The sequence below is a fragment of the Vicia villosa genome, linkage group LG6 (genome assembly GCF_029867415.1).
Source record: "Vicia villosa cultivar HV-30 ecotype Madison, WI linkage group LG6, Vvil1.0, whole genome shotgun sequence".
NCBI lineage: Eukaryota > Viridiplantae > Streptophyta > Magnoliopsida > Fabales > Fabaceae > Vicia > Vicia villosa.
The window spans coordinates 117,361,894-117,377,511 of NC_081185.1; the positions used below are offsets into that span (position 1 = coordinate 117,361,894).

The following is a 15,618-nucleotide window of genomic DNA, read 5'->3' on the forward strand; positions in this document are numbered from 1 at the left end:
ATAGTGTGAGTCTTTCGTGTCGAAGTTTGATTAGAAGAACTCGTCGTTTAATCAATTAGATTGGAAAATTAGAGCTTAACATTCTTACCATATGTGCAAATTTGTTGGCAAATTTGGGTTGTGATTTGGAATAGAAACATTCTTAACATAGTTGGGAAAAAGAAACATGAAAGTTTTTTAGGATCAAATGCTCCCTTACTCTTAAAAAACATAAAAAAGGAAAAACAGAAGATTTGGAATAAATATCATACACAATAACTTAACTTAAAGTTGAAAACAAAAGAAAAGTTAACCAAAACTTAGTCCAATCATCTAGAAGTGAAAAATAAGAGGGAAAATAAGCTAGTAATTCTTCTCAACATTGCAACATCCCAACTCAAAACAAAATCTTCCTACACTTCCTCTACCTCGGGGACGGGATAAGCCTCACACTTTTCAACTAACACGACCTGCAGATTATCGTCCGCCTACTTGAATACTTTGCCGGCTCTACGGTGCAATCACAAATAGGGGCTGCAAAGGAACAAACAAAATCAAATCTCTAATGACAAAAAGTTACTAGTTTTGCTTGAGTTACTAGTCACGGGGGTCCGGAATGTACTTACAGTACCAACGCTGACAGGCTTGGCATCTTGCGTGATGATTTCAACTATGGTTCCTGACTTATCAGCCTGTAAATAGTACACAAATTTAGTCTCAGATGCCACAGGATCATCAAGACCATAAAAAATCGCTACAGCCAACACATCTTTTGTTGACTTTTTTGTTTCCATCTTATAGTTACAACTTACAAGCCAAGTTAGGAATCAGATTTAAGCATATTTATGCTTCTTCTTGTTTTAAATTCAAGGTTTAAGTTTAATGAATGAAGATGTCTAAAACCATTGTCCAAACTTATATAATTCATTAATTTAGCACTGTATACTTTTCTTTCCATAAAAACTGTGAAGTTTAGCTATTCTGAACTAACATAATAAATGCAATTTGCCCAATTTTTTAGTACTACTTGAAGTACAAGTTTTCATTAATAGTTGATATTGGAAGGATTCTTTGCTTTATTTATTCATGCTTTATAGGTGAAGAACTGTACCTTAACAAAAAAGCTAAATGTATGTTAACAAACTCATGAAACTACATGGAGCTTCAAAACTACTGAGTCTTTATATTTGATTACTAACAAACCTATTCACATATTATTAAATATCAAGGAAAACTACAGGAAGGAGCTATTAATGAGAGGTGGAACAAAGCATGCTGAAAATGAAAACAAAAGAAACAAAGATTCCTGAGCAATAGATTAACCTATATACCGCTTTCCTCCTTTACCTATCTCATTCAACTTTTCCAAATATTTGCTTACTTGTAAGTCACATTTTTTCAATAAGTTACTATTTTATGGTAAGAGTGAAAGGCATCGGTTTAATCATGGTTTTACTGTCAAAATCGAGGAATATAATCCTAGATATGTTAAAAATGCAACACAAAGTCCTGAAATACTAACAAAACAAAATGAGAAATGTAGAGCTATAAAAATGGGTTAGCCCATATGGGTGGTCGTCAAGCCCAATAAGACATAGGGTGTGGGCCTTTAAATTTAAACCTATAATTTTTTTAGGGCTTTTTACCGGCCAAGAAAAGTCTGCTACCCATTAGGACTAGCCTGTATGGGCTATGGGCAGTCTATCTGACCCGAAATACTCAATCTCAATCGTAAACAACACAATGAAGACCTCCCTCACTTTACAAAATATCTTTTCTATTTTATTCAATTTACATGATAGAAAAGTAGAGGTTAGTTCTTACTATGTTATATTATACATTTGTACACCAAGAGACTATTAAGCAGAAAAAAGAGCATCGTCAGACACATGTAATAATCCATATTTAATAATAATAAGCTAAGTCTGAAAAAATGGATGTGAATGGCTTAATTTAATGTTCTTGAAGATAATTAATTAGACACGACCCTTCACCAATCATACATTGCGAGTAAACACGATTTTTCAAGTGGCTTTTTTCCTAAACTAGTACTTCCTCCTTTCTTTATTATAAGTAAATTTTAACTTTTTAGATTTATTGAATAATTGAAGTATCTAGTTTATAGTATTTTTTAAAATAGAATATAGTACTAATAAGTAATATGTTTATAGTTTTTGAAAAAAAATATATTTAAGAGTTGGCCTGTTCAGGGCCAGATTTAAACAGTTTTTTGGCCCAATCTAATAAACCTTGAGGCCGGTTTAGGGACGGATAGCCCATTTTGACAGCTAATTAGTATGGATGGTGAAAGCATCGAAAAGCAACTTGCAGCTTGTGTTTAAGGTACATGCCAACAAGAAAAGCTACTTCAAATCTCATTCACATGAGACAGAGAGAGCATCCGATAATACCAAACTCAAATGTTCTTAACTTTCCAAGCTAGATTTGTCGGAACATAGGCCAAGAAATTCAGAATATCTAGTAAATTGAAAATCCTAGATGTAGTATGGATGGCAAAAGCATCGGAGAGTAACTTGCAGCTTGTGTTTAAGACTTTAAGGCATATACCAACCAGAAAAGCTACTTCAAATAGTTTCTCCATAACAACTGATAATTCTAAACTAAAATGTTCTCAAGTTTCCAAGCTAAATTTTTCGGAACATAGGCCAAGAAATTCAGAATATAACACCAGGCGTAACTAACAACAGCCAAGACTTATAAGTTATACCAACTACTGGATTGGCTCATGGATGAATGAAATGGATTAATAGATGCCACTACAGAAACAGGGTCTCCAAAAAACGAAATATTCAGAAAACAAAAAGCAAACAAAATAGACCGAGGCATACTGGGAAGGCCAGTTTTGTTAATACACGGATGTCCTACAGAATCATAGACCTGACAAAAAAGTCTATTGATGTGGGTTGCTTTTGTTAAGGAAAAGCTACACAGTTATTTTTTAACCTTGCCTTTGCATTTGGACTTTCTCGAATTGTTGGTGAAAAATGAGTTTTCTCAAAGACCTTGCAACTAATCTAGTTGAACAAATTCCAAGGCTTTAAAACGGGTAAGGAGAGAAAGATGTTATGGCGGGGTCCTCTTCATGTGTTGTTCTGTGATATCTTTGTTTGAAGTGGATTTTGATTTTTGGGAAAATTTTGTCACTTCTAGACTGGTTTTTGTGAAAGGTTTGTTTCAAGGCTCCACCCTAGTGCTTTTCAGATGGTTCTTTCAAGTATTTCTATGTTATTCAAACAAAGGGATTGTAAAACATTTTTATATTATCAAATATGCTAGCAACACCCTATTTTCTATGCAAGGTAATTAAAGAACCAAATTCAATATTTAAATAGTGCAAAGAAAAACATGAGAGGTAGTTGGTGTATAACAAATAAGTGCATCTTATAGAGTCACAATATGTAAAATTCAAAATTTTAATAGCTACTATAAAAAAAGAAGATAAAATCTTTGAACTTACTTCTATTTCATTCATCAACTTCATTGCCTCAATGATGCATAAGACTTGGCCCTTCGTTACTTTGTCTCCAACCTAAAGAAAGAGTCCTTTTATATACAGCTTCCAAAAAGCACTATACAAAGAATAGTAGTATATAATTAAACGGAAGATCTACCTTCACAAATGGTGGTTCACCCGGTGCAGGACTTCGGTAGAATGTCCCTGCCATGGGGCTTTTAAGAGGCGGATGTGATGACTTAGGTGACTTGACATGAACGAGAGAAGTTGACGGTGAAGGTGAAGGAGTAGGAGTAGGAGGAGGCTGAGAATACGATGGTGCAACAGGGGGTGCCGTTTGCCAAGGTGGTGAATACGTCCCTGCAGGTGGAGGAGCATATTCTGGTTGAGGCAAAGCCTCTTTTTTCCTGATTGTTACTTCACAGTTTGACTGCTTCAGCTTCAACTCCACAATGTCTCTTGAATCAACAAGCCTGCCGTAGAAAAACACAAACAAAGATTCTCATTGGTCCACTCCAACAATGTTAGAAAAGTTCATATATAATATATTTGTCACTGCTTAATTAATAGTTAATACTATCAATAACTAGCAAGCAAGATCGAAACTGGTTACTTACCTAACAAGACTTGCAACTTCAATAAAAAACTGAGAGATTGATTCTTCATTTTCCAGGACTGAAGAAGACTGTTCAAATGAAGGTTCGGTAGGTGGTTCCACATCTGATTTGGCTTTAACATGAGGCACATCATTGGAAGAACCATCAAGGGAAACCTTGTCGAATCCAAAATATGAAACCAAAATCAGCATATAAACATGTGTGTGAGTGCGCGCAATCAGCATATAAACATGCGTGAGAGCGCGCACATATGCATCAAGACAGTAAATTTTGAAAAAAAACTATACTAATTTGCAGCAAACTGTATGTATATTTCACAATCTCAAGAGTTAATTTTCAAAGCAATGATTATAATTTTTTGTTTTTGAATCCTCTAAAATAAAATGAAAGTTTACCTGATTTAACTGGGCCTTAACTCTGGGGCATAGTCCCTGCACACAAAGTAGTGACATAATTAAGATTCAATTTATAAAAAATAAAATAAAAAACAAAGAGTAAGAGTTAATAATTATGGAAGATAGATGCAAAAGATAAGATATGAAAAGAGAGAAGACAAGTGTTAATTAATGAAGGCATGAGAAAGATAGTTAGTTAGTTAGTTACCTTGTTGAAGAAACGGAGGGAGTTGTTGGAATTAGGAGAGAGAAGAGGGAAAGAGATGGAGGAGTGAGAAAAGCGTGAGGATTTGGTGGTGGAAGGTAGAGTTGAAGGTTTAAGAGTAGCGGCAAAAGGTGAAGTGGAAGCCATGAATGAATCTAAAGTGAAGTGAAGTGTGAAGTGAAAGAAGGAAGTCAGGATGTTGGATCGAGGAAATCAAAGGTAAGTCAGTCAGACTTGTTTTGTGTTTTGATGAGTGAGGCAGCTCTCAACTGTACAACTAGCTCACACTTATGATATCCAATGCATATCTGTGTATCTGTGTTTTTTTAATCAAATAAACTTTTCTTTTTAAATAATTTCCCAAAATATCATATATTACAAAAATATTTTCAAATTATTCTACTTTAAAGCATAATAAAATGATAAAAATAAATTAATTAGTAGTGAACTCACACCATCTCGCAAAATGAGATGACTTATTATTTTTCTATCTATGATATATAATATATTTTCAATTATTAATTTATAAATATCAATAATTTTTATATTGTCTTTTAAGATTTTTTTTTATATTATACACATAAATAACAAATAAGTATTATTATAAATGTGTGAAATTAGTAGATACAAAATATTGTTAGAGATTTCATAATTTAAAGTTAAATTGTTATAGGTTGACTCTATCGGTTTAATGCATTTCAACAACATAGAAACAAATGAGTCGTAGGATTCCAAATCATGTTTGTACTAGTCAAAAAATACAAGTCTATGTATTCCTCCTGCAAGGTTAGTGGGACTCAGAGGTCTTAATATATTTATAACATTATATGGTGGTTAGGGTTAGCTCACAACGACGATAAGCCTTGTATGGTGGTGTTTTGTGGTGGTTTTATGAGTCTTGCTCATGTGAGGTGAAAGGCTCTGCAAATGGACGATGTGCTTAGGTATAAACTTCTAAGGGGTGTGATCATATAAGTTACGATCTTGCTAAGCGTTATGATTTAGGGTGTAACGATTTGTCCTTCCTCCCTTGAGGGGAGAGCCTTTAAAGAGATCCTTTGGGCTTAGGATTTGATATCCCTGAGTGACGACAACCCCTCCCTCCTATCTAGGAGAAGTTATTTTCAAGGGCTAGTGGAATACTCCATCTCCTTTGACTAACGCATTTACAAGTTATCTGTGTCTAATGCGAGGATGCCCTAGTTTATGATCCTCGATAATTTAACACTACATAATCCCTTGAACACGAGGACTTTTGCTAAGGACAGGGTTTTGTTAAGATCCTCTTTTGTTTGAAATGTGTCACTTTCCCTACTAGCGAGTTCCTTCGTTGAATGTAAATATTAATTAAAGGTCGAATATCTCAGCTACGGGCGGTTTTCTCAACTGAAGGCGACTATATTAAAAGGTGAGTCTGAAATAGATCTGGTTCAAACCGATTTACCATTTTTATCGAAACACTTATCGAGAAACTCTAAATAGTGAAATTAACACAAAAATGAAACAAAAGAAAGTCATTGTAGCTCGGAACAAGTTTCTATCACATATTCAATGTGTTTCTATCTTAGATTCAATGCATCACGCTAAAAGACATGAGTTAATGGATCTTTATATGGTTCCCAGTGTTACTCGTTTCTCAGATCTAACTGCAGGAGATTAGGAACAACGTTTGAGAATCAAAGGTTTGAGATTTCCCATGCAAAAGATGCTCATATTCTTCAAAGATTTGAAACCAACCTTATTATAAAATCTTATCCAGACATTGCTCAAAATTAATATCTTTGTATTTATATTTGATTTAGATCTAGAGAGTACTTTTATTGAAATAATTGTTGATTTTATAGAAAGTTGATCAAAAAAGAATGAAATTTGCGACTTTCAAATTAGAATTGGTGAAACAAATTTGCGATCTTTAAATGGGTTCAATTTCCAATGAATTCTAAATTGTTTCAGTAAAAGAATAAACTTTTTTAATTTAAATGAACAGGTTTAATTATTTTATTCACTTGGTTGAATTTTTAAATATGAAATTATTTGATTATAGATTTAAACTAGTTAGATATTTATGCGGCCGTATGTATAAATATATTTGATACGATATAAATTGTATTTAGATACGTATCTAAATTTAAAATCAATTATTAATTTTAAAATGAACAATAATTATATAATTCAATTGTATTAAAATACAAGAGAGAAAAAGAAAAATAAATATTTAATATTTAAAAATAAGAATATATAATATCTTTTAAATTAAGATAATTACTGATTAAAATTAAATATGCAGTTGAGAGTGAACCATGAAAAAGAAAATTTACTTGAATATAAAATGTAATTATATTCAGATGTAGATTTAAAATATGTTACTTAATTGTAAACAAATAGATAAACAAATTGATATTTAAATAATCATGCAATTAGAAAAAACAATGACTCTTGAGAAAAAGAAAAAATTGATATTTTGAAATAAGGATTTTGTCTTTCAAATCAAAACAAATTATTAATAAAAATAAAATAGACATTGTGTTGATAATATCTCATTAAATAAAATAATTATTTGAGACGATATAAAATGTATTTAAATACATAGACAAAATTTGAAAAAAAAATTAAATAAAAACATACACAATAAAACACAATGGAAAAATGTACACACATACACATACATTATTAATTTGTGAAGATGATTCTATCTCATTTTCAAACATTCCACCAAATATTTTATCTGTATAATAATTATAAAATAGTAATAATTTATTTTAAAAATACAAATTTATACTAATGTTTATTAACGAGTCTCTACGTAGTATATCTAGCCCAGCCCAATGAATGTAAGGATGAATACCGAAACAAAGCCCTAAAACAGTTGCATTTCATTGCAGCAGCAGCAGCAGTTACCAAAAACTCAATTTCAAAAAAAATGGCATCCCTTGCTCTTCTCCGTCCCTGCACATTCCACCACACACACAAACCTTCCACCCAAACCCTCAAACCAAAACCCAATTCCCTTTCATTCTCACCCTTAACACCACCCCCCTCAAAACTCAAACTCCGAAACGCCGTCGTTAAAGCCAACCTATCCTCACCCGCACCACCGGAACGGTTAATCTCAATCGCCGCATACACACTCCCATTCTTCAATTCTCTCCAATACGGCCACAACATCCTCACCCAATACCCCAAATTCGCACTCCTCTTCGATCCCATCATTCCCTTCCTCTCCTTCTATAGATCCCTCCCTTACGCTTCGTTTGTCGCATTCTTTGCTCTCTATTTGGGGATAGTGAGGAACCCTAATTTCCCTCAGTTTGTTAGATTCAATGCAATGCAAGCACTCACGCTGGATGTTCTCCTTGTTCTTCCGCTTCTGTTTCAGAGAATCTTCTCTCCTGGTAGATATGGATTGGCTTTTAAGGTTATGGTTTGGTCTCACAATGTGGTGTTTGTTTTCAGTATTCTCTGTTTTGTTTATAGTGCTTTGTCTTGTCTTTTGGGGCGTACTCCTTACTTGCCTTTTGTTGCTGATGCTGCTGCTAGACAAATCTGAACTTCATTTCTATGTTTTTTTTTAGTGTTTTTTTTGTATTATCATAAACAAACATTCTCTTTTGCTTTACTATGTTACTTGATTGATTGAATGAATACAATTAGGTGTCGTTTTCAATTTCGACTCACTATATTGCTTGTCATGTGTAATCAACCCGGTTGAATCATCAAGTGGTTTTTGCATACAAGTGTTTAGAGAATGAATTTTATCTCATACAGCCTAGAATGAATGTGTTAGTTATAGAAACAGTTTATTTCATTATTATTAAATGTTGAGTGGGCAGTAACTGCTATATAACTGCTTTATATGACTGGTACAGAACCAGTTTTCTAATATATTGCCCTAAATAAACAATCACAATACCAGTTTCTATCAGAATGTTTTAGAGAATAATTGTTATATAACCCTAGAAAACATGTCTAATAAGTTACAGATTATGCTTATTTTGGCATGTGAACTAAAACTAAAACTTTATGGTAGCGTTTCATCATGTGCCAAGCATAAGTTTGAGACATTTCAAATTATATTTCAAATGATTGAGTTAATAGGAAAGTTTGAGACATTTCAAATTATATTTCAAATTATTGAATTTATTGGTTTAACGTAAGCACTTCAATAGATTGCCAAACATATTTTGGCATGGTATGTAAATAAAATTGCACAACAAATAACAATGTATTTGAATAATTACGTGGCAGATGACAAATCTAAAATCTGGCTACTATTAAAGTAGGTAAATTTCTCCGAAAGTTATATGCAGTATTTTGTCAACAAAATAGACTGTTCTGAAGAGCAATATTCAATTACTCTTAAAAAACAGTATTCAAAAGAAGTATCAATGGCTGCAAGTACTATATTTTGTTCATATGAATTTTTAAAGAAATTTGAAAAACGCAACTAAGTAATGCATTCTACAGCTTACTACAAATATTGTCAAGATAAATTAGAAAAACGGTGACCACCTTTGCAAGAATTTCCGGTTGCAATTTCATGCACAGCCATGTCCTTGCGAACGTAGCGCATATACCTTCTAATTGAAAATGACAAACTTAGTGAGCTCGGTAGGGTCAATTTACACGTCCCATGGGAATAGGGATGGAAAAAATTCATATTCCACGGTATCCACCGATAAAATCTGTCACTGATATGCAACAAGTAGTTCAATAAATATCGGCAGTCCACTGATACATTTCAAAACATTTAAATATTATTAGTTTATTATACATAAGTCTTTTATATTTTAAAAGAAAAAACCAATCTTCTCATTTTATAAAAGTTTTCTTGGAAAAAAATCTTTCACATTCCACACATCCTCTTTGCCCATTGCATATTTGAACTTCTATATTTTTTCTATATTTTATACCTTTATACCTTTAACAATTCCACTGTCCAATCAACCTATACCAACCTTCTTTAATCAAACCTATACCACCCTTCTTTAATCAATTTTTGGCTCGTTCTCTCTTCCAATATAATTCACAATTACAATATCTTTTATTTATTTTGGTTAAAAATGAAATATATAGATATTATATTTGAATATTATTAAATTTTGGTGAAAGTGAAAAAAATTAATGTGATAAAAATTAATGTGAAAAAAATAAGGGAGATTGTTTAGATATTATGTAATGATAAGTTCTTTTTTGTCTTTAAAAGAACCTGAAAAATAAATTTAAAAAAATAAATGTTATCCATAGATAACAGATACCTTAAAATCAACGAATTACCAACTTAGCGGATACCCGCACGGACATGAGACGCATATAGATATCATATTTATCCAATGGATCGCGGACACGGATATCACACTATCCGTCCCGTAGATATCCATTTACATTCCTACATGGAAAATGTTAATTGAAACAAAATCGACAAAACAAATTATCACTATCACAACATTCTTTGCCAAAGTTTTAAATTAATTTCTTAGTAACTAAAAAAGGCATGATGCATAAACATAAAGGATGCACACTTTTGTTTTAATAAGTCAAAGACAGCCAAAACAAAACTAACAATATTTTAAAGCACGGCTGCAGAACTGCTCCAAGTAGGCAGATTACAAATTAGATTTAACTACTGCAAAGCAACACCAAACCATGATTTCGTAACACCTAAGCTCAAATTACATCCATATTTGGATATGGTTCATAACAATGCAAAATTATTCGTCCAAAACGAGGTTTAACACCCATATTACATCTTGTAGCACCCATAAGATTTATGGCAGCTGCTAATACCGATCATGACGCCTGGCAAAGCAGGAAAGACATGTTAGTAGGAGGCAACCATAATAATATAACAATTGGCTTTCAATAAATGTGAAAGAAAAAAAATAGAGAAAATTTTTTTTCAATCAATGGTGTGAAAATCAATCCATAACATCAGAGATGCATAATAATCTATGTATCGGTTAAAATCCACTCTTGGATTTTTTATCATTAGTTGAAATTGGTCACTTTTCTCCTAAACAAAACCCATGTCCGGAAGATTAACCAAAGACTAAGAACTAGACTTTCAACACAGACAAGAAATTAAGCATTTCCAAAACAAGGAATGCAATAGGAGTGACAATTTAGTAAAAACCATACTGATCCTGGAACGACGTGTATCAATCCCATTTGATCCAGTATATACTAGTTTACAGTGGGTTATTTACGGCGTGTCATAGAAAAAGGACCCACAATTTAAAAAAGTAAGGAATTAATAAAATAAGTAGTTAAGGATGCTTGTACCTATGACGGTCATAATCTCTAGAACGCTCTCGAGATCGTGACCTCCGACGACTTCTTGAATCATATGAGCGGGATGAGTCTCTGTCCCGATCTCGGTCATATCCACGGTCTCTATCATGGTGCCTATCACGGTCCCTGCTCCTGCGATCATTGTCTCGCCCTCGCTCATGGCTCTCACCACGTTCACGGTCCCTACTCGGCTCCCTGTCACGATCCCTACTCCTTTCTTTTGATCTGTGCATATAATGCAAACAATGGTTGACTACATATGAAATTCTACTTTACTGCCTATCAAATATGCTTTTTTAAGTTTAGAAGCAATGAAAATTTACCTTCTATCATCAAGACGATCAGTCTTACGGCTCTTGTTCCTTTCTTCCTGAACCAGAGAAAATAATAGCATTAGATCTGTCCTATCTCCAAATAAAACAAAGGTTCACATAGTATATGATATAAAAGCTTCAAAATCAAACAATAAACTGAACACATGCCCAGAAAGACAAACCAGGGTTATGCAAAGTCAACCTCATTTCTTTTTATTCTTCCGCTTGTCTATGAATGGTCAAGCACTTCGAAATAATCATAAGTAGTGTTTAGAGTTAACAATGCACAAAAAAAGAGTATTGAAAATAATAGACAATTGAATATTACTCCCGATGTTAGTGGCCGAAAAATAGGTGGAGTAGCAAACTTCTTGTGATGGGATGGACCATCTCGTCACTAATTAGTAATAACTAACTAGAACCAAGATGAATCTGAAACATAATTTATCATACCATAATTTTCAAATGTAAATGAAATCAAATAACTAAATTTTCTACGAGTCACAACATGTTTCCTTTTATACATGATTCCAGAAAGAGATAAAAACAATAGCCCGGAAGATGAACAGAGGAGAAGATTTAGGAGTCACGCTGTTAACAGTTAACTGGTAAAACCTAACAATTTCTCCATATTCTAAAATTTCTAAAATGAAATACATATTAAGCAATCAGTTTTAAAATAGGATAACATTACACATGATCAGAAATTCGAGAAAGATTACTTACTTGAAGTTCTGCCAACTTCTCACGAATTTGCATATACCCTAAATGAAGTTTCCCTCCAAAATGATCAGCTAATCGACGATCACTGTAAATAATATAAATCAAAATGTTACTGCAAAATGTACAGAAGTATCAAGAAAACATATTGATGTACAGCTTGAGTTCCCCATAAATTTCTAACTAGGAATAGCATGATCTACAAGCAAAAACATAAAAACATAAAAGACGCACATTCTTTAGCTGCAAAAGTTATCCCTCGTAAAACTGGCACAAGAGCCTGCTGGTGACAAGGAGGTATTACTAACGGGTCAAAAGCTGAAGCAGTTGAAACCCCAAATTCTACACTATAAATCCCTAGTAAAACTTTAAGAACAAAAAAATGCATGGGTGCAGGATAAGTTCTTACCTGTCATACACACTTAGAAATGCTCCACAGATATCGCACACACGTAGCTTTTGATCAGTCTGAATTGTTGAGTAAAACAGTAGTAAGAATCATTACAATTATGCTATAGCTAAAACAGATTACAGATGAAAATCGCAAGTCAGCCAACTGACGATACACACAATTGCCTTGAGGCTTTGTTTGAGAGGTTGGAGGGGAGGGGAAGGCTTTGAAAAAAGAATTTTTTAAAAAAATATAGAGAAATCTATGACATTTTTTAAAAAATCAAAAAATGACTTTGTATAGAATGATAAAAGAGTTTACCATTAACATATTTTTAATTTTTGCAATACTATAACAACAAAGATTATATTTGAACAATTTGTCTAATCCCTCCAAAAACCCCTTCACAACCCTCCTCCAATACAAATTTGGAGTTCCCCAAATTAGGGGGATTTTGTGTTATGAATAAAAATAAACCCTTCAAAATCCTTCAATTCTTTCCACTCTATCGTTACTTTTTTTCAAAACCCTCCTCTCCCCTCCCCTCCCCTCCAAGCTCTCAAACAAAGTCTAAGGCCTATCTTATTAAAGAAAGTGTTTTTTATCAATAGAAAAAGAGTTGTGAATCATGTAAAGTCTACTCACAATCCGCACGTCTGCAGCGGTATACTTGGATGAATCCAGTGCTGGCTCCTGCCTGGAAGGAAGCTGTGATAAAAAAAAAAAGATCTTCAGACTTATGAGCCATGACACATTATAATAACCTTCATAAACAAGTTCATGATAAAATAAAACAAATGAATGACCTTCTTAAGAGCTTCGGCCTCTTCCAATGCTTTCTGGGCCTCATCAATCAATCCTTGTTCACCTGTTCATTCAAAATAATATAATTTAAATAAAAAGCATAGAGCCTTCCTAAAATAAGACTTTTTTTTTACATTTTGGAGTTGCTAAATATAATTTGTTTGCAGGATATATTAGAGGAGAGACAAGGTTGAGGAGCATTGGTGGAAATATACATGATCCACAGTGATGGCGGGGACTTATTGAATTAGCAAAGTTGTTCCTTTATGAACTAAACTTAAAAAATACTACTACTATGTTTATTGGATGATGGAATTGATACAATCAGTAGTAGATAGTAAGCAATTGAATAGAGCCGATACTTCATCCGAATATAATTAATGGAACTTTTAACAATATTCGGCCGGCCATTGGTTTTTTTGACATGCTAACAAGGAAAAGAGTATGTATCTATGTCAACCAAAGAAAGATGTGTCTGTACTTAATTAGTTATGCTCAAAACTATCATTATGTACACACATATACAAGATACAGATGATAGTATCACTGACTTACCAAGATCCTCAGCCTTCTTCAACTTTTCATTTATCATCTCCTGTGTTCGAGCATCGGGAGTAATTACAGGAAGGGGTGCCAATGGTGGTGGATTAGGCAGAGGTTGAGGTAAAGATGCCCTATCTTTGTTGAATGCATCTAAAAGAAGCGTAGACTGTTTGAAAATTGATAAAAAGCCAAAAGAGTTGTAAGTAATAGTATTCTCCAATACAATAGTGAACAGAATCAAATAACTAAATTTACGGTCTACCAATGTACAAATGCAAAAGAAAAACACACCCAGGATCACCCACAGATCTTCATGTTCAAGGAAGATCACTGACCTGTTTGTCTGCTCTTTTGATTCTAAGTTCTTCAACAATCTCCAAAGCTCTAATCTTCATATCTGACAAGCCTTCAAGATCTGCAAGTGCAGAATCATTTCAAATCAGTGAAAAGAATAAACAAAAACCAGATAGTTCAACATTGTGGGTTATAAATAAAAGCATCTAACTACATATCAAACAGTTCCAAAGCTAATCAATTTCATTTGACCGGCAGTTCTCATTCATACCACAAGATCTTGCACACTAATAACTGGAATTGAAGAAAGTTATCTACGGATGTTACTACCAACACCTCCGCTACACTAGGATTTATTCCATCCCTAAAACAGATCGTGCCTATCAATAGTTTCAAGTCGTGTATATGACCCCTTCATTATTCATTGATATATACCCACAGAAACATGCACGTTCATCTTATTGGAAAAGCTACACTTGAGACAAAAACTATGTGTTTGCAGTAATAAAAGCAGATAACATTAATGACTCCAAGTCGTGTATCACCCACCCTTTTTATCATTCTATTATTCTTTCATCTTCACAGTAAAAGACTAAAGACTAAACACTAAACAGAACTTTACACATTATTTTTTACCAGAAACTTCACACATTACTGAAATTGAAAGTACTAACAGTACCATATTTATCCGCTTCTTTCAACTTTTCTTTGATTTCCTTGGCCAACTCAAGCACTTCCGGTGTCTGCATGTCATACAAACCAACTATAATTACAACCGGCCAGAAACCATCAACTCCTAAAACAACTCAACCTGTAATCATTACTCAAAAATCACCTGAGTAACTTCAGATACTGAAATTGCAATTGCCGCTTTAGCATCATCATCCTCGAGTCGCTTAAGAGCTCTCCCAATTTTCCTATCACATTCACCAATAAGCTTATCTATAACATCCTCCAACTCCCTCTCATAATTATCGATCCCTTTGCCTCTGGCTTCCTCATATCTAGAAACAGAGTTAAGCAAACAGCACAATCCAAAAACACAATAATCACATTCCCAACACAAGGGAAAAACAATTCAAGTGAGATCGTAAAGGATACTCTTTTCTGAGCTGCAATGAGTGAACCTTAGGGCATGGACCCATATCCATTTTCTGAAACAAACAAAAACGATGAAAACCTAAGTAATCGTCGTCGCTTAGCGTAATAACAGAATGAAGAGAGAGATAGAGAAGTGAATTACCGTTAACTGGAAGAGTTCGTGAGGGCAAAGACCGACGAGGTAGAGACGGCAAACGTCGCGATCGTAATACTTGCGGTTAACTTCACGGACGTCGCCGTTTCGATTGGCTCCCATGAGCACATCGAGCTGCTTCCGTATAGCGTCCATGGTTCCTTCTCTTTCAGTTTCACTACTGGTGGTATTGCTCTATCTCAGTGCTCTTTTTCTTTGTTTTCGATCTGGAACTCCAATTTACCGAGTTCTGTTGAGTTGACGAGTTAGGGTTAGATTACGTTCAATAAGTGGGGTATCCGGGTAAGTGAGAGTCTCGTTAACTTGATAATTAAAAATATAGATAAAATATAACTTTT

General features: G+C 33.7%; 3 protein-coding genes across 3 annotated transcripts; 1 reads left to right on the forward strand and 2 right to left on the reverse strand.

Annotated features, from left to right (window-relative positions):
• Window positions 1-232: 232 nt before the first annotated feature.
• LOC131609710 (biotin carboxyl carrier protein of acetyl-CoA carboxylase, chloroplastic-like) lies at window positions 233-4,969 on the reverse strand. Its single transcript, XM_058881496.1, has 7 exons — window positions 4,675-4,969; window positions 4,467-4,502; window positions 4,072-4,226; window positions 3,612-3,927; window positions 3,458-3,529; window positions 606-671; window positions 233-513 (listed from the first exon to the last, which is right to left on the reverse strand). The coding sequence occupies exons 1-7, from the start codon at window positions 4,816-4,818 to the stop codon at window positions 490-492; spliced, it is 813 nt and encodes a 270-aa protein (XP_058737479.1). The 5' UTR covers window positions 4,819-4,969; the 3' UTR covers window positions 233-489.
• A 2,538-nt stretch (window positions 4,970-7,507) lies between these two features.
• LOC131609712 (protein TIC 20-II, chloroplastic-like) lies at window positions 7,508-8,287 on the forward strand. Its single transcript, XM_058881498.1, has one exon. The coding sequence runs from the start codon at window positions 7,592-7,594 to the stop codon at window positions 8,216-8,218; it is 627 nt and encodes a 208-aa protein (XP_058737481.1). The 5' UTR covers window positions 7,508-7,591; the 3' UTR covers window positions 8,219-8,287.
• A 1,883-nt stretch (window positions 8,288-10,170) lies between these two features.
• Window positions 10,171-15,565, reverse strand: LOC131609711 (uncharacterized). Its single transcript, XM_058881497.1, has 13 exons — window positions 15,269-15,565; window positions 15,127-15,179; window positions 14,861-15,029; window positions 14,705-14,768; window positions 14,067-14,146; window positions 13,744-13,897; window positions 13,191-13,252; window positions 13,030-13,092; window positions 12,403-12,461; window positions 12,000-12,081; window positions 11,283-11,329; window positions 10,951-11,184; window positions 10,171-10,467 (listed from the first exon to the last, which is right to left on the reverse strand). Exons 1-13 carry the CDS (start codon window positions 15,413-15,415, stop codon window positions 10,449-10,451), a joined length of 1,233 nt encoding a protein of 410 aa, XP_058737480.1. The 5' UTR covers window positions 15,416-15,565; the 3' UTR covers window positions 10,171-10,448.
• Between the last annotated feature and the right edge of the window lie 53 nt (window positions 15,566-15,618).

Coding starts and splice junctions, on each gene's coding strand:
- LOC131609710 (XM_058881496.1), bottom strand. CDS start 4,818: ATGGCTTCCACTTCACCTTTTGCCGCTACTCTTAAACCTTCAACTCTA. Junction 4,503..4,674: donor CCCTCCGTTTCTTCAACAAG/GTAACTAACTAA, acceptor CTTTGTGTGCAG/GGACTATGCCCCAGAGTTAA. Junction 3,928..4,071: donor GAAGTTGCAAGTCTTGTTAG/GTAAGTAACCAG, acceptor TTTCTACGGCAG/GCTTGTTGATTCAAGAGACA.
- LOC131609712 (XM_058881498.1), top strand. CDS start 7,592: ATGGCATCCCTTGCTCTTCTCCGTCCCTGCACATTCCACCACACACAC.
- LOC131609711 (XM_058881497.1), bottom strand. CDS start 15,415: ATGGACGCTATACGGAAGCAGCTCGATGTGCTCATGGGAGCCAATCGA. Junction 13,898..14,066: donor TCAAAAGAGCAGACAAACAG/GTCAGTGATCTT, acceptor ATTTTCAAACAG/TCTACGCTTCTTTTAGATGC. Junction 11,185..11,282: donor GATCGTCTTGATGATAGAAG/GTAAATTTTCAT, acceptor TTATATGCACAG/ATCAAAAGAAAGGAGTAGGG.